The sequence below is a fragment of the Dermacentor albipictus genome, unplaced genomic scaffold (assembly GCF_038994185.2).
Source record: "Dermacentor albipictus isolate Rhodes 1998 colony unplaced genomic scaffold, USDA_Dalb.pri_finalv2 scaffold_11, whole genome shotgun sequence".
Taxonomy (NCBI): domain Eukaryota; kingdom Metazoa; phylum Arthropoda; class Arachnida; order Ixodida; family Ixodidae; genus Dermacentor; species Dermacentor albipictus.
The window spans coordinates 10,260,927-10,279,110 of record NW_027225565.1 but is presented as its reverse complement, the minus strand read 5'-3'; the positions used below and the strand labels follow the sequence as shown (position 1 = coordinate 10,279,110).

General features: G+C 43.6%; 1 protein-coding gene across 3 annotated transcripts in view; it reads right to left on the bottom strand.

The window, feature by feature from the left end:
• The window catches only part of LOC139051392 (centromere protein I-like), a 118,676-nt gene extending 104,639 nt beyond the window's left edge, over positions 1-14,037 (bottom strand). For all 3 annotated transcript variants that reach the window (XR_011509372.1, XM_070528411.1, XM_070528412.1), the window contains exons 1-4: positions 13,786-14,037; positions 9,592-9,723; positions 8,107-8,225; positions 2,038-2,142 (exon numbers count right to left, since the gene is read on the bottom strand). Coding sequence is in view for 2 of the 3 variants with exons in the window: in XM_070528411.1 (XP_070384512.1) it covers positions 2,038-2,142; positions 8,107-8,225; positions 9,592-9,723; positions 13,786-13,831 (402 nt within the window). In the remaining variant the exon portion in view is untranslated. The remainder of the gene's footprint in view (positions 1-2,037; positions 2,143-8,106; positions 8,226-9,591; positions 9,724-13,785) is intronic.
• Between the last annotated feature and the right edge of the window lie 4,147 nt (positions 14,038-18,184).

Sequence of the window (18,184 nt, the reverse complement as noted above, 5' to 3'; positions counted from 1 at the left end):
TCAGTGCCAGCGAGCCACTGGAATGTTGTCACTGCCTCTTGAAAAGTGTGCCCCTCTTCCCATCGTTTCTTTTTCTTCTCTCTGTGTGCTACACCACCTAGGGACGACGCAGAGCAACTAATAGTTATAAATTGCAGTAGTCACACATACTACTATTTGAAAACGTGTTTGGGCTTCAGAAGAAAAAATACATTTTTTTAGATAAAGATTTCACTCATTTGGAAGACGAGAAACATTTCGTTTTTTAGTATACTGTCTGCAAGCAGATGACAAACAACGGAAGTAAACTTCCGGGGAGATCACCGCTTCCTGATTGGCTGCTCTCTCCGCCCCGTTGTCACAAATTTTGCATACTGCCACTTAGTGACGTTGCAGCGACCGAACAGAACGCGTATCGAACAAAATATCTCCGATTGCGCCCCATCTTCGCCGATGCTGTCACTCTCAAGTAAGCATGTTGAAACAAAAACGACTTAATCCAGTTTGAATAGTGAGAAGTAATATCTATTTTATTTAAAAAGAAAGCAGAAGGTGTTGGTAAAACGGACAGCGAAAAAAAATGGTAAAACCCATTCCAAATTGAATTGAATATTTCCAAATACGAATGAAAAGGAGATGCATACAGAAGTAAATATTTTTTAATATAAGCTATTTATATCAACTGATAGCAAGCTCATCGGTATGAGGCATGAACTTTGTCACAACTAAGATTCTCTCTCAGCAGCTGGGAAGTCAACCTCAACTGTCTTGACATACTCTCCACATCTCAGTGTTGGGTTTCACTGCTTTAAAGAGTTTATTTTGGTTTGGATTAGAGAAACCTGCATCTTGGCATCAGCCAACACTCTGTTTCTTGAGCTCATGCTCCTTCAAAGAGGCGGCAGTACGCTTCCTTTACCGTTAATTCCTTAGTGCGTTGGTCCTTTCTGTTCTCTTCTTCCTTCTGCCACGCGTTCACCCCATGGACCACTTGAAGGATCCCTTTGGTCAGTTGTACAGTCAACGTCCGTTTTTTCGGACTCTTTAGGGGCCGCAAAAACATCGGAAAAAATGAATGCATGTCTTTAACTGCCCTTAAGGGCTAAAATTGCCACAGGCACGTCCGAAATAGCTCTTAAGGCCTGCCAGTAAACCTATTTGGCACCTCCGTGCTCGTACTGCGACATGAGACGGGGGTGCACACGTGTATAATTAAGGAATACATACTATGTCCCGTGACACTTGCCCCTTCTCACGCTTATGCTTCACCGCGTAACAATGCTGTATTGAGGCGAAGCTAACTTTTAGAGACTGGCATTACGCAACGCGCTGCGCTTTGCGAGCTTCGAAGCCAATCGCGAGGATTAGAAAGGCGGAGTCGGTGCCATTGCTAATAGCAGCGAATTTTTGCAATGAAGAACACGGCACCACACGGCAAGAAGCTTAATAGCAAACGCAGAAGCAGCTAGGCCTAACGTCGCGGCGGTGTCTATGGCTGCCAGCAGATCTGCGTGCGAGAGTGCCGGTTCGAGCTGGCGAGATAATCAAAATGGTGGCAGTAGTGGCTTTGATTAATGCCATTTCAGACCTGCAGTCAGGGCAATACACATTGACTATATGGAGTACGTGGTGGTGCCGCGAAACTGTGCGAATTATCCGGCATGTCCGAAAAATCGGGCGTCTGGAAAATTGGTAGTTAACTACTCTGGCAGTATCTCGTGCCGATGACACGGCGTCAATGACGATTCGTTGCGATTCCTCTGTTACTGGAGCCAGCATTACCACGACTTTCGTTCCCTTTCAATAATATTACAGCAAATTTTCCCTGATAGAAGCACAAATTCCCAGAGTTTTCCATGAGTATTTCCAGACTATTCAAATTCCCTCAGAATTCCCGGTTTTCCAGGTTGGTAGACACCCTGCCTATGTCACTTTGAATAAGCATGTTGTCTACTCTGAATTAACTTTAGTTGAGAGTTAGTATTCGTACTGTGCCCACATTTCCTTGTTGCCTTAAAGTGCGAGCATGTTAAAGCCTGCAAATAGCAAGCAGCATACCAGGGATGTGTCAAGAAGCCTTAGCAGAGCTCTGCAGAGCAGCACTATGTTGCAGCTTTTGTCAAACAAGTGGTATGTAGCAGCCATCCACTGTAACAGTTCCCTCTGTAAAAGAAAAAAAAAGAAAGATGGTAAAGCAAATAATTTTGTAGCTTTACACGATAAAGGCAGAATATGGTAAGGAGACACAATGTAGTGGGGGGACTCCAGATTATTTTTACAAGCTGCCATTCTTTATCTGGAGTTCTTTAACAAACTACCCCAGGTGAAAATACTCAACTGGAATCCAACTGGTTCCAACTGGTATTGACTGGTACAGATGACCTGTAACTGGTTCCAGTTACAGGTCAACTGGTCCCAGTTAGAAACCAACTGGGATGCAATTGGTTCCAGTTTGGATCCAACTGGAGCCATCTCCAGTTGTACTGGAAGCAAATGGTCCCAGTTGGGATGCAACTGGAACCATCAGTTGTATTGGAAGCAAATGGTCCCAGTTGTGATACAACTGGAACTTTGACCAGATACAACTGGTAGTAGGGATCTGTACTCGTACAACTGTTAACATAAAAAAGTTGAGTTAAGTGACATAATGCTGTAACGCGTGCGACATTAGAGATGGGTTTTATCTGACACAAGATTTATTTGTATGGATAACTTAATCATGGAGGATCCTGTTGCGCAAATGTGGAGCACATTGCTTTGACACATACATGTGCTTTAGTTTCAGCGCACTAAATTTGTGAATGTTGGCTGTAATCTTTAGTTGTCCAATGAGGCATTGGTTCATCTCATGACGTTACCGCTGTGTGCCTGACCGACACCGCGGTGTTATGGCACATGAGAGTGGCTTGTTGGGCTAGTTGGTACATGGTTATGCTAGGAGAATGCCAGCAAACTTGAGAGTAGGAAAAATCAAGAGGCAGACATAGACAAAGAGACAGGAAGGTGCCTGGACTAACAACTGAACTTTATTCATGAAAACGACGTCCCCCAAGTCCGTACTGAACATGCGCAGGCACACCCAAACAAAAACAAAAAGCAAATACAGGGTCACCACGTTATCTCCGACGTGACCACCTTATCTGTCGACGTGTATAGATAAGGTGGTGACCGTGTATTTGCTTTTTGTTTTTGTTTGGGTGTTATGGTAATGTTGCACCAACTTTGTGCCGCTGACGTCGTTGTCTAGCTAAGCACTAGTGAGCTGTATGGCATTTGGGGGAAACAACTGGTGTTCGCAGCACAGCAATTACTTCGCTATGACAAAAAAATAAAATAAAATGCTTCGCAGCACATAGAGCTACATAACGCACGCTTACTACGCGTCCATGACAAGTCTAGTACACTCTGCCACACGGTGAAAGAATATGGTGCTTACACCGACTGCGCTCTACCATGACAACAACCGCCATTTTGAAAAAAAAAACAAAAAAAAACATTAGTTGCATATTTTCTCATGATCGGCTGAAACCTCTATGGCTCTATGGCTCACACCTCTATGGCTCACACAATGATATAGCAATAAATTTGGATTATGTCAAATAAAAGTGAAATAAAATTGTTACTTCACATAGATAGCGTAATATTTATTAATAGCGAGAAATTGCATCACAAATACGAAACTGTGGAAACGTGCGGCGTAGTTCGGCAGCCATATTAACAGCAAGCTATTCGAGCGAGGCGTGCGCGGTTGTGAACAGTTTTAAAGAGGAACCTGTGGTGTCATTGCCTGCGTAACCTCATTTATGTATAATTAGTGTTGGACATTTTCACCTTTGGAAAACGGCATGATTACAGGCCAACGGATGGCACCTGTTTTTAACACCGACTACGCAGCTTTGTGGACCCATCGTGTGTATTGACGTGCGCACTTTTCCCTGGTCTTGAGTCTGCCATTTGGAGGTAATTATATATTCAACTTATTTGTGTTTCGAGTGCAAGTGGTTCGTTATCACAAAGGTGTCATTACTGCAGCACCGTGTCAATTGACTCAAGTGTTCTACTACGTGACGTTTGTACATATCAATGCTTGCGAGTTTGCTGCTTGTTTTGGGCCCCATTATCTGCGAGTCAAACGCGTCTTTTTTTTTTTTCATGTAACTTGCCGAAGCTTCCAGCGTAATCTATGGTGCCTACAATACTTCCAGAAAGTACTACACAATTCGTGTCGTGCATACAATCCGATTACTCTAGGTTAGGCAATAACATATATACACAACAAATAGAGTCAACGATAACATTCGAGTAAGTTACAGTCATGCAGGGGTGTCTTGCGCAGAGCGATAAACTTAAGTGGCCAGTAGGCGAGTGCAGTTACTGAGAAAAGTTCACGTGTCAGTACGAACCAGTGTCGTGCAAGACTTGTGCTTTGAATAGCACATAGAAGTATTAAGCGTATACTAAAGCACACCTGTAGCTCTGCCTAACATGCAACAGAAGCGCATACAGGGCGTGCTTGCACGGCAAGTGTGTATTCCCAAACTTGTTGCATATGTAGACTATATTAAGGCAAGAAAAAAAAAAAAGCTCTGGCATAATACAGCCCTGTGTAGGCATAAAGATTAGATGATGTACAAGAGCTAAAAAACATGAGACAGCTCATACGGTATGCATCTGAATTTTTTTTATAAAAGGTCAGAGCACAAACTCTGCTGATAGTGTTAGTGATGCAGAATTCAGAAGGACGAGCTTTGTATAAAACATGATCTGAATTAAAAAGAGTTCGGTGAAAGATTTTCGCTTCAGTTGTAAACATGACACTTAATGGACACGTGTGTACATCCAGCTCTGCCCACTGTTACAGGCACACTCGATCAAGTCGTGCTCATATTGAAACTTGTTTTTGTTTTTTTTACGTAGGCATTCAAATTTGCGCAAAACATTCACCACATTCAAGGGCACTTGAAATAGGACTCGCACTTCTGAATACTTAACCAGAAAAATGTCTCTTGCGAGGTTTTTATATATAACACTGCTATCTCAGTGGTCAGTTGTGTCATGATCTACTCATACTAAAAGCCTTAGTTATTGCTAAACAGTAGTTCTCATTGCACACTCTTTATGTGGCCAATAGCTTCTGTTCAAGGGCAGTTCTGACTTTACATCAGGTCGCGCTGTATTATGCGTATCAGAACTACTGATACACATATCTGTATGATGTATAAGAATTGCTTGTACGAAGTAGTGGCTGCTTTTTTACTGAATGCATATAAATATTTCTTTCAGATGGTGATGTGCAAAACCTATGAAATGTGTAAACATGTGCAAGGTCATTAGGGAGCATTCAAGACGTTTCATTGCTAAGCACAAGCTCAAGTGTTCCAATAAATGTCAAGTTTTAACACCAAGCTACTCCGGATGTATAAAGTTCACTGACCCGGCTGGTTCTTTGCAACATGCAATGGCAACCACAAAAAGCATACAAGCTATGGCCGGCTTGATTCCTATTTGTATGTAAACGTTTACCTGTGGTTCCTGCTGGCCATGGCTGACTATCCCTAATGCACAATCAATGCCAGTTGCAATAGGAACTGGAACCTGTTCCGGTGTGGACCAACTGGGACCAGTTGCAAAGGGGCCAACTGGGACCAGTTGCAATGGGAACCAACTAGGACCAGTTGCAATTGGGATCAACTGGGAAAAGTTGCATTACCAGTTGCAAATTTTTACCTGGGACACCTCTTTGTACATGAGAATTCTGGCAGCTTTGAATTTCATTTCAGTAAGTTACTTCTAATTAAGGCAAGCTTTTCATAAGACAGATTTTCATGGTCACTTCCGATTCTCTATAACAAGAAGCTAGTGCAGTCTACAAATCTATAAACTGATGTAGTCTCCTGTCCCTTTGGGTGAGACAAAGCTACCTTCTAACATATGTCGCAGTTGTTTAACGACATATCTTAAGCATGTTACTGTCTCATGTTTGGAAAGTGAACCTCTATGCATCTTGTTCATGGCCATAAAGGGTGCATTAGTAAAATTTATTTAATCGAGTAATTATTTACTCATTGGTTTTCTAAACTACCCACAACTGACAGTTTGCTGAAGTATACCAAGACAGTACTACAGTAAATTTCTGTTAATTTCATCGTGAACGAAGGTCTCGGCCAGTGCTCACGCATTCCTATGGGCATAAATTTTTGTTATTTCGATGCTAAAATTGGCCTTCACCAGATAATTTGAACCTGACCACTCAGCATGCATGCGCATGACCACTAAGTCGTCCCAACAGCAACCCCTTTTTGACAGCGTCGGCCTTGGCATAGCTTAGGGGACATTCAATGCATTGAAAGTATGTTGTCTCCTGTCAAAAATGCATATATTCAGCCTGCCCAAAGAAGATTTTCAAGCCCTAACGGTAGCTCACAATGTCTGATTACGGTACTTACCCGCTTTTAACGAGCGCATTCTTTTTCTGCATGAAAATGAAACCTAAAAACGCATTCACAGCATCTGCACGCTTTGCTGCAGAACAAGGCTGTATTACAGTGAAGCTGGCTAAAAAAAAAGAAACCATATCTTTTACGGTTTTAGGGCATGAAAAGGGACGAGAGACAAAAATATGACGCGGACACAGCGCTGTGTCCGCGTTGTATTTCTGTCTCTCGTCCCTTTTCGTGCCCTAAAACCGTAAAAGGTATGGAATACCAACATGCCCAAACTTACGCTCTTTAAAAAACCATGCATCAAAGCTGACTTTAAGAAAGCGGCTGCCACTATGCAACATATATTAGACTCTTGCCCATTTTTCTTGATAAAGGTCAATTGTGCATTAGCTTTCTGCTTCGTTTAGAAGCTTTAATGTTATTTTAACTTAATTTTCTATTTTGGACACATAGAAAGTGGGCACCGACTTGATTCGGGAGAATGTTAGAATCGGGCAAATACTACCAAATGAATCAGTGGAGGGTTATGATGTTTTAAGCATCTTGTTTAATTCAACCAGCCGGATAATTAAATCAATTTCGTCGGTCCCGTCAAGGTCGAATTAACAAAGTCAACTGTATCAGCTTTGCATTAGATTTGCCGTGCTCAAATCAGCCTTTTGAGTCAAATAATTGAGCTTATCAAAAATTGTATGTTGGGCTTTGTTAGGTTAAAGAATGCAGAAGGAGCCATCAAGCAGATTTTCAGCACCACTGCTAACAGCACCACTGTTTGCCAGCTTGGCTCTTGTAACAATTTGATTCCTCTGTTACTACTGTTAAATAGTAAAAAAAAAAAAAACTCTCCTGAAGTGGTATGAAGGAGGGTGGCAATTTGGGCTTGTTGGTCAGTCATCATGAAAAAGTAGGTATCTGGATAGCATGAAAAAACAAGGACACAAGAAGAAACGAAGACAAGCGCTATCAACAACAAAAATTTACTTCCGGGATCGGTCGCATTTATACACTGAAACAACCACGTACACAGCGATATGTACCATGAAGATATAAACTATCTAAAATTGGTACATCAGGAAAACACAAGAAAACCTAAATGACATATTGCAAATACAGTCAGCCTTCATGCCAGGCACAAATAATCTAACACTCTTGTGGACAATGATAGTGACAGTTTGCCGACGCATTGGTCAGCAGCCAAGAGGATTTGCTCTGTTTAATCTTGCATACTCGCACTTCCCTATCTATAATAGTGGTATCTTCCCGAAGTGGGCATAGTTAGCACCTTTGCGTTCAGTCTTCGTTTCTTCTTGTATCCTTGTTTTGTTGCACTATCCAGATACCTTTCCATGGTAGTATAGAAGCAGATTGAAATTGCTTTTAGTATCCCCTACCTCACAAGGGCCCTTTAGGGCCACCTTTTACTATGATCATGCTGCCTGGAATGCCAAATATAGAACCTAACTCTGCAGTACTGGCAATATAGATCCTAGGAAATATCCTTGCACTGTAACTCTTTATCTCTACTGTCAGTACCTGTGACAACTATTACAACCTCTACCCAGACATTGAGATCAATATCACAAATTGTGTAAGGCAACTAGCTTTGTTGCACAGCCTACATGTAAAGGGCTGAAAAATCTGAAATTGCTGTCACTGTAACAGAGACAAGATAAACAATGCCCACCTTGACAGCTGAGGATATCGAATCACGGCACAATGCCCCAGAAAATTTGAGGATGACGTCCTTGGCAATAGATGTGCCTGGCACCATGCAAAGGAGCAGCGACTTTGCCGTGAAAGATTCTGAAATCCAGACCTCAGTTGAGACTACAGGAACAACCCCACAGCAAAGATGGTTCAACTGCCCACTTTTTGGCTTTACTCCCATCTTCATGGACTACTTTTAGCTCATTGATAAGCAACACAGGGGTTATGAGAGACACCCGAGTGAAAAGCTCTGGATTAATTTCAACTACCTCAGATTCCGAAATATGCATCAAGAGCTTACACTAGTTTTTACAAGCAGGGACAAAACCCAAGACTTTGTGGTCAGCAGCAGGAATACCACAGTCACCGAGGCACCAAGAGCCCATTAACTCCTCCCATCAAGCATAAATCAAGCTACCATGCTAAAGTATACAGCAATACTTGCAGCACAGTACATGAGAAAAATGGCCTAGCGTTACCTAAATGGCTCAAGAATTAGAGCAGCTTTTCAAGCGATGTACACTGTGTTACAGATATAATGCAGTTTGTGGAGAGAAAAACCATCACAGCAAGTGCACTTCATCAGAGAAATGCACTGCAGCAGAGACACGATATGGTTTTACTACCACTGACGAATGAAGTTTAGACCGACAATGCCACGTGATCTATTGAATGATGCAAACCAATGAGACCTTGTTGAGCGGTAAACAGTGGTAAGTGTGATGGCAGTTGTCGCACTGGCTAGGCACCCGAATGAGATGACCATATAAACCTCGGAAGCAGCAGAAACAAGTCTCAGAGGTAATTACTTTCGCAATGGGAAGTTGATTGCCTGTGGTATGCATCATGTAAGTTGTGTGAACCAAATACACATCATGATCCTTTTTGTTTTCCAGTTCTGGTGGTTACTGTTCATTTTCTGTCACCAGATGTTGCATCACTGCCATGGCGTGAATAATAGACATGCACGATCAGCTGGAAGGAGAGACAAGAAGCCTCCAAGAAAGACCATTACATCATTGATTGTCAGTATAAATAATATAATACATAAGCATAATTAGGAAAAACTAATATTTTATTGCAACTTTCGTAGTTCTGCTCACCTTAGCTCAGCATTAGTCAAGAAGCTTCCAAGAAAGGCCATTAGACAAAATGTTGAAGTACACCACAATACACCACAAAGCAACAAAAAATTTGTGCTACAACTTTCATAGTCCTGCTCAGTATAGCAGAACCTCAAATGTCACTAAGAGGTGCTTCACAACAAACCACAATTTTGTACTCCTCAAAGCAAAGACAAGTGAGCATACATAGAAACACCCCCACTTTGTTGAGTGGCTATACTGCAGCAGAATGTTACTCTTATATTCAGACAGATGGTCAAATTGTCAGCAAAGCATATGGTCATGAAGTCATGTACTACCCTTTCCGTTTTACGAGAGAAAGGAAAGATAAAGCTTACCTGTACTGAGTGAAGTGACGACCATACTCAACTGCAGCATGTCTTCTGCCGAAATACCAGCATCCAAGGCAAATGCTCGCAGCATGCAAAGATGTTGATTTGCTTCCTCTAAATTCTCAAGGCGCCCATCTCCTGCATTGTTAGATGACATTTTTGGTTGAAGAGAATGAGCTCAGCTGCTTACATCTTGCATCAGAAGTCAAGTCATCCTAAAACTTAAACCAATCTTTGAAAATAATACTCTTTTATGGTGGATTCAAGCATACCTTTCTTCAAGACAACAAAATGTAAACACAAGGGGAACATATCCACATTCGAACCCAGTGCTATTCAAAATTCTGCAAGGATGAGAGCTTGGACCCTTATTTTTCTTAATTTTTAACAATGGTACTGTGCAGGAGGTGCCAATTAAAATACAATTATTTGCCGATGACTGCATTCTACAACAACAAATCCGTAGTCCTGACAGCAAGACACTTTCAATATCCTCATTATCTACAGTACAATCATTGTGCAGCCCCCGGGAAACGAAAATAAATGTGAAAGAGATTGTTGTAATGACCGTGACTTGGAAATGATACCCTTTGAACTTTCACTATTCAGTTGATCGGCATATTTTGGATTTGGTGACAAGCTACAAATACTTGGGTGTACTTTTCGATTATGGAGTTTTACGTGCCAAAACCACTTTCTGATTATGAGATGCAAGTAGTGGAGGACTTCAGAAATTTTGACCACCTGGGGTTCTTTAACGTACACCTAAATCTATGTACACGGGCGTTTTCACATTTCGCCTCCATCAAAATGCGGCCGCCATGGCCGGGATTCGGTCCCGCGACCTCATGCTCAGCAGCCCAACTTGGGTGTACTTCTTATTAGCTCAGACTTTTTTTTTCTTTAATATACTGCAGGCCCTTCACGGCCCGTGCAGGAGTGGTACAGAAATGAAAAAAAAAATCATGATGACAAGTCAATACACTGAATGCGGTTAATAAGAGAGTCGATGTTATTGCAACACACAATATCGTTAGTTAACTTGTTCCACTGGGAAATGGCCGACGGAAAAAGGGAATGTTTGTGAACATTAACACGACTTGAGGGAAGATAGATTGTTTTGGAATGATTTAGTATGGTTGAGTGTTTTGGAGGATCTTGCAGGTAATGAGAACGTGCTATCTGGAAACGAGCATGGTATAATTGATAGATGAATTTTAGTCGCGAAATTGCTCTTCTCTGCGAGAGGGATTTTAGGTTTGCCCTTGCTAGCAGACCTGAGATACTGGACTGCCTTTTGTAGTCCGAATATACAAACCTAATAGCTAATTTTTGTATGCGTTCTATTTTATTTATAAGGCATTTTTGATGAGGGTTCCAGATTAGATCAGCGTATTCTAGGCATGGTCTTATTAAGACTCAAGATGATACGAGCATGTACCATAGATAGGAAAGAAAGCCATGCGAAAACTCAATTACTTGAGGCAATGCTTGTGGAATTTCACCCGCGAAATTTAGCTGTTGGCACACAGACTTTCGTTGGCATGACTTGATTATGGAATGGTCGTCTGGGACACACACATAGTAACGTTAACATAAAGAGCACAGAAAAAACAAACAGAAAGATGGTAAGATTTGTATCCAACTCCTTTTGACGGTGTGCATCACTGACTGCGATGCCGGAAATAGCAGAATCAGATTCCCTACAGAAAAGGTGCAGACTTGAACACACTACAGAAAAAAAGCCCTGATTGCAATTACAATGACTTTAATAAAAATCTAATTGATTATAGTCATCAATTTTTGCTCCACAAATGTAATCGAGCAAGTACTAAACAGTAACACATCCCTTTCCTCATTTTTCTTAATGTGACACAAATACAGTAAATAGAACAAGCTGGCCTGGCTCTTCCAGTGTGTCCCGAGCAGTCCTTTACACAATATCTTCACTAAGAATTGCTCATTAAAATTTTTTTTCGTAATCTTCCCTCATTTTCTTGTGAAGACAACTTCAGTCACACTGAAAACTCGCTCGATATATGCACAGCAGAGAAGGCTTGTGTTCTAATGTACAAACACCTTGCTTGCAAAATTGTGGCTATGCAGTGCCACGATACTCAGGCTGGGTCCTCTATGAAGCACAGCGCTTCATTGTTGCTGGCACTAGAGAAGGCACTCCCGATAGGTCCAGTGAAAACCTGAAAAATTGTCTATAGGCGATTTCCTGGCATCAACAACCGAACTGGCAATTGCTATGGAGTGATACAAATGTTGTTTCAATTCGTCAGCCATCATCAGATGGACCTCCTCCCAGCACCTTCCACTTGTGTTAGCCGTGTAGACCAAATACGACCGATACTAATGGAAGCGAGCAAATATTCACGTTTCTTGAAAAGGTGACCAAATCTGTGATGCAATCTAATATAAATCCACATAATATTCAGCCTTAAAATATTGCTCTTACAATCACAAAAGTAAATGCATATGAGTCACATACATATCAAACATACAGTAACATATATGTTCAACGACAAAGAACTTCCATCTATATCAGAGAATTCATAAATGGCATTAAACGACGAAGACTGGAGCACCAGCTCTTACTGACCATGAAGGTTGCTTATTATGCAAAAAAGGTGAGGGCTGCAGACAGGACACAAGTGGACAACACAAACACCGGAAGAGAGGTTCCTGTCTGCATGCCTCACCTTTTTTGCATAATCCTTACCAACTAGCTCAGCTTTCTGTCATTCAAAGGTTGCTTAAAAGTACTTCCAGAAGAGAGGTTAGAAACAGCGATAAGGTGCCTCAGAAAGGCTGGCCCTTATCGCTTTTTATAACCTTTATACCACAGTGTCCGTCAGCCCCATTCTTGGTTTTGGATTTCCAGAAGAGAGATATCATAAAAAAGTTCAAAGGTCAGTCTTCGATGAGAGGTGTGCAAATCTGCAAGCCAGTTCAGGTGATCGAGACACAACCGTAGGACACTCATTGTGGGAAGGAAGTATACCTCTGTACATGTTTTCATCCCTTCGGACAGTAGTTCTCGATAAATTTAAGTGCTCCAAACAAGCGTTGCTTCTTACAGCTTGTTTCGTCACAAATGTAACTGGTTACATGTAATTGCTTACTGAAAAAGTAATTGATACAATGGCCAGTGCCAAATCAGCAAAACAATCATTAAATGTTAAAATTAGTGAAATGTAATTAATTACAAGTTCTCAATTACATTGGGAATGGAATATACTGACTTGCGTGGCGGTTGCCTGCGACACTATAGATTTTTTAAATGGTAAAAAAAGAACAAATGTGTGGGGTAAATTGGCCGCCCTCCATTTGTAATTCAACTTGTCCTATGTGATCTCACAGATGGGCTTCTAGAAATTTTTCATAATTTTACACATACCCTTTTCACTGAGCGAATCTAACGAGATATTTCATGACACCTGTTGACACATGTATACATACATTTTTTCTGGTTTTTCCCGCTTTTCTCTTTCTTCATTTCTGCAAACTGGGCACCAAGAATTGTTCACTGATAGCACTAAATGCTATCTTTTTGCAAACTTCATCACTTTCATGCTTTGTATTCACTTAACATGTAACTACACCTGTCATCTACCAGAGGCTGGCAGTACACTTGAAATAAAACAAATTAATAAGTCATTGCAAGCATATCTTCAATTAACGAGACATGACATAAAAATTGAGCTTGATTACATGTGTGAAATAGCATAAGCACGTGCCCGGTAAACACAGAGCGCAACCGTGTGCCAGCCCGAGATCGTTGGAGTGATCTGCCTGTACAGAGCAGCACGCGTTCCCGTGTGTACTATCATAAAGCTTCTGACTGTACGCTCCCCACTCCTCAGTCATCCAAACTAAAACAACTTCGTCGCTGGTGCAAGGGCGCCGACAGCCGCTTCAGAGCAACCCTTCTGGCGGAGGCCACCTGCGGAGGTGTCGTTTGCAAGAAGTACCGGAACTAGGATAAACGACGAACACCTATGCGAATAAATGCGCCTGTGAAGGCGTAGAGGAACACATGTCCATTATGCACGGAACAACATATATATGCAATGTTTTAAACGACAAACGACGTGAAACGCAGGGACACCGCACGACTACTCGCTGCGTCTCATGGCTCCTCGTCTCATTCTGTACAAAACACCGTTCTGTTTCAACGTTACAGCCACTCACCGGAAACAAGAAAGCGCACAGCGTCAACAGCACGGTGCCCTGACATGGTAGTCACAAGTCCTGGGCCAAGCCGACTGAGGTCGGTTAACAATAAAAGATAAAAGCAAATCCTGGCTGTCCGGCGTGCCCGCGACCGGGCCGGTGGGCTAGACCTGCCGGTCCCGACGTGGGACTAGCCGGGTGCGCGACGAGTTCGCGTCCTCGCCGGATCTACAATAAAGTTTGTTCACTCCGTGGTTCACTCACTCACTCATCCATAGAGAAAGAGTCATCCACGTGACCCTGCGTTACCGGCAGGGGGGGGGGGGGTGGGGGGTGGACACGTTACCGGATGTTGGCTCTCACGTTGGTTTCCAATCGTCCTTATGGAGCCACTACTGAATACCTAGTGTATCATGTGATTGGGGAAGTTTTTTTTTTATTATCGCCGCCGTATTATACAACAGCCCTAGTTTTTGCAATGACACGGAAACCACGTGCTTCCAAACACCGCCTACTCCGCGCGTGCACGCCGATGGCCGCGCCACTGGTGGCGGCCTTGCGCAGAACGCACGGGAGAGGAGCGAGCCGCGCGCCGTAGCACGCCGTAGTTTGTTGCGTCGCTGATAGTGCTTCTCCGTCTTATTTGTGTTTTCAGAGCAAAATAGTCGCTGATAGTGCTTCTCCGTCTTATTTGTGTTTTCAGAGCAAAATAGGCAGCACCCTTCGCATGTGTGGGATGGCCAAAGCTTCCGAAGAATGTCGAAGAAGAATTGTTGCAGGGTGGGGGGCTCAAATACCGGCGAAAACGTGCCGGTGATACGGTTCTAATTATTCCCCGCAAAGCCTCATAGCAGGAGCAACGGTGGCAATGGATCGTCGCTTCGGCGCGAAATTTCTTGTTCTCATCCTTTCCTTTGTCGCTTCGGTGTTTTTTTTCTTTTTTATTACTATTTTTTACTCGATTGTTGTTAGACGCGTAAGCGCCGAAGTTCGTCTGCAGTGCAACATGCGGTTTAAAGGCATTTCGCTAAAGTTCGGAATGCCATTTGCCGCTTATATTGTTTTCCGCTTCTTTACCGCGTTGGGCTAGCTAGGCAGCACGACTGCATGAGCGCATTGTGTTGTATGTTAAAGCTACAGAAGTTTGCAAGAAATGAAATTGTTAGTTTTATGTGGCCCGGTAAATCCTCGCACCAGCTGTCGCGCACTTCATGTTTTTACATCTATTTTATGCGTGGTTTCGCACATGTTTAACTGTTGCTAGTTGCTTCATGCATAACTCTTGATTCTTTTGAGCTGCGAGGTTTTTACTCTGCCTCGTTTGTAAAGGGTATAAATCACGCTGTGTCTTATCAGAATGACACCAAGCAACTGCTTCTTTAACAGCTTTATTCATTTCTCCCGAGGGCATCTTAGATACTGTGGTTTTTTGGGAAATGTGTTTAGAAAATAGGTAGCTCAGGGCGAGAATTGCTAATAGTTCCTGCATATGGTATTTTTGTTCCATATGGTTCCATATGTTCCATATGGTTTTTGTTCCAGTTTTGTTATGTTTCGCTGATCCATTTTTCGCTGAATAGTTCGCGTCACGTTTGGTAAGTCATCGCACCTTGATGCTTTCTGAGCAGACTTAACACGCCGAGTGATTTGTTTGTTTCACAACGTAGTCGCTTCTTGCAAGTGAATTTTGTACTCAACTGAATTATTTCTTATTATGCTTACGCCGCATAGGACTAAACCCGGCCTTGCCGCCAGCGCTGGATCTAATTTGACTGGCGCTGCTCTGCCTTTAAATATATCATGTGGTACCTCTCTCTAGTAACATTTAAAGAAAGTACTGCAAAGTTAGTCAGACTATAGCTTTGTACGTTTCCAAGCAGCTCCCTTAGGGAATTTAAAATTGCAAAAACTGCACCGCGAACGGCAGTTCATCGGCGGTACAGCGCTAACACGCGCTTCTATTAACCCGTGCGTTTGGTGGCTTCGTTGACTAAAGTGCACGCGTTTCTATCAATAAATTCGCAATTATTCTTCTTCAGGCGACTTTCACTACACTTATTCGGCGGCGTCACATGTATTCATCGGCAGAAAAATAACAACGGCATATGCAGACATCGCACCGTGCGGATTTGTTATCTAAGTCTGCACTAACGACGGGCGCTTATTATTGAGGTACAGAAGCAGCATTACGGCAAGCGTAGAATTAAAAAAAAAACACGGTCGAGACATCGCATTAGTCAACAAAATTTGTCGGCTAGTTTACATGAGCTCCACTTCATGTAAATGGTCTTCATGTCGTTTGTCTGCGGGACGCACCTGGCGCGTATGTGGACCATGAAGCCCCAAACAGCGGTAACATCTTGTTCATACCCGCTCCCACAGAGGTCTGCGTCTTCCCTACAGCTGTCACCGCAGAAGAAGCAGTCTGGCGCCCGAACAAAGGACAAATCGCAGCCGCGAACTTCAGTCACCCTGCTGCAAAGCGTTGTCGTCTGCTACTGCTCCCGCGCGTATTGTTGGAAGCGCCCGCTAGGTGGCTATCAGTGGCGCCTCTATAGGCGGTGCACGAGGCCTTATAGGTGCTCTGTGACTCCGCTTCGGAATGCGTGCGTCTAAATGTCGTACAAAAATCCCTCACGTGACCTGATCCTAGGTGCCTAGAAACAAAATCGTTTAGGGACTTTTGAGAAGGTGCGATGGTGGCGTTAATTGGAAGCTGGGCCGGTATTTTGTAGCGATGCCTTTTCCGATTCTATGCTTTTTCACGCTTTTCGCGCTTGGCCACTGGTCAGAGCGACGGTCTGCCCACATTATCAATGCAATCAGGCGGCCGTGTGTGGTGGATGATAAGAATAGCATAGAATAAGGCATAAGGCATCGCTACAAAATAGCGGCCCGGAAGAGTTTTCCAGAAAAAATGTGTGAAGAGCTGTACGTAGTGGTTTTCAACCCTCCGAATCCGCATATCGCATTGAAATTGAGCGAACGAAAGCGCAAACAGGTTTTATTTCGACAAAAAGTGCAGCAGCAGACTCGGGCAGCTCGCGAGCCTCGTTTCCGCCTGTGATTGGTCGTGCGCCTCGTGACGTCAGCATTGGTGTTCGTCCGGACCGGCCGCTGCCGCCACACATGAAGCACGGTGCAAGGTGGTTTGGCGCTGTGGTTTGGTGAGACGGTTATGGTAAATTTCGAGAGCTTGCGTTTCTCTGAGGAGTTCGGCGTTGCTCCCTACATGTATACCTAGCCGGCCTCTACAAGAAGCAAAAGATGCTGCTAGCAAGCAGTACCTTCGACGCGAACGAAAGCGAAGTGTTAGCATCTCCTCGCGTTAGAAATGTTCTTTAGTGAGTATGTTTTTTGCAAAGCTGTATTCAGCGGTCCAGTGAGTTCGTTTGCGAGCAAGTAACTGTACTGTTATGCTCCTGCATGCCTCCTCGTGGAACCTAAGCAGGGATGCGATCGTCGGCATTTGTGCGCTGCCCCAAAGCTGTCGGCAATCTACACAGACGGTTTACATGCGGGAAAAGTTTTACGGCTCATGTAGCACGTGTAGTGGCCTTCATCAGCGCGCCATCCGCACGCTAATCGTAACCGGAGCCGTAAAGGCGGCGAATTCCGTCGGCTACGTGAGACAGCCGCTTCCTCTCTGTGTACGATGGGGAGCGCAGCGTTCTGGCGTGCGCCGGCTTTCAAACACATGAAAACTTTACACTTGCACTGCATTATGGTAGCTGCATGTTGGCTGTTTCACAACACTCGTGCGAATATATAATTAACGGCGGTTTGAGACCAAACCTGCGTCAAGGGTGGAAGATCAACATGTAGTACGTTCCGTACAGCGTGCTAACACGAAGGAGCTAGCAATAAATCAAAATCCAGGTTTGGACGAGTTCGTGTATTCATAAGGTTTTCCAAGACCAGTTACCATCCGTCCGCCCGCACCCGTCCCGCCTTTGTGCGTTCGTTGCCCCGACCTTCTCGCGCGGCGTTTAGAAAGCCTGCTAGCAGAAATCCGTACTCTCATTGATTCACGCTTTATTGATACACTCTGGTAGTAATCGTCGTCACGGAAGTGGTTAGAGCACACCACTGTTGTTCTTGAGCGCTTAAAATTCTTTCGATTCACAGCAGCCTCCCACCTAGGTGCAAGCTTCTCGTCTTGCGGGAAGCAATGGAACATCATCGCCGCCGCTGGTGTTCGTGCAACCGTAGGCTGCACAGAACGCCGGCATGATCGGCCCACCACTTCAATTGATGCTGCGCACGTCAAGTACCACTCTACATACACACAAACAAAGGAATGCAGGATCGAGCGAAGCAGATTATGGCGGCACGCTCACAGAAACAAGCGCGGTCAGGCACGGTCGCGGAGACCATAAAGAAATTCGGAGACTGCCAAGGAGCGGAACACCAGTGC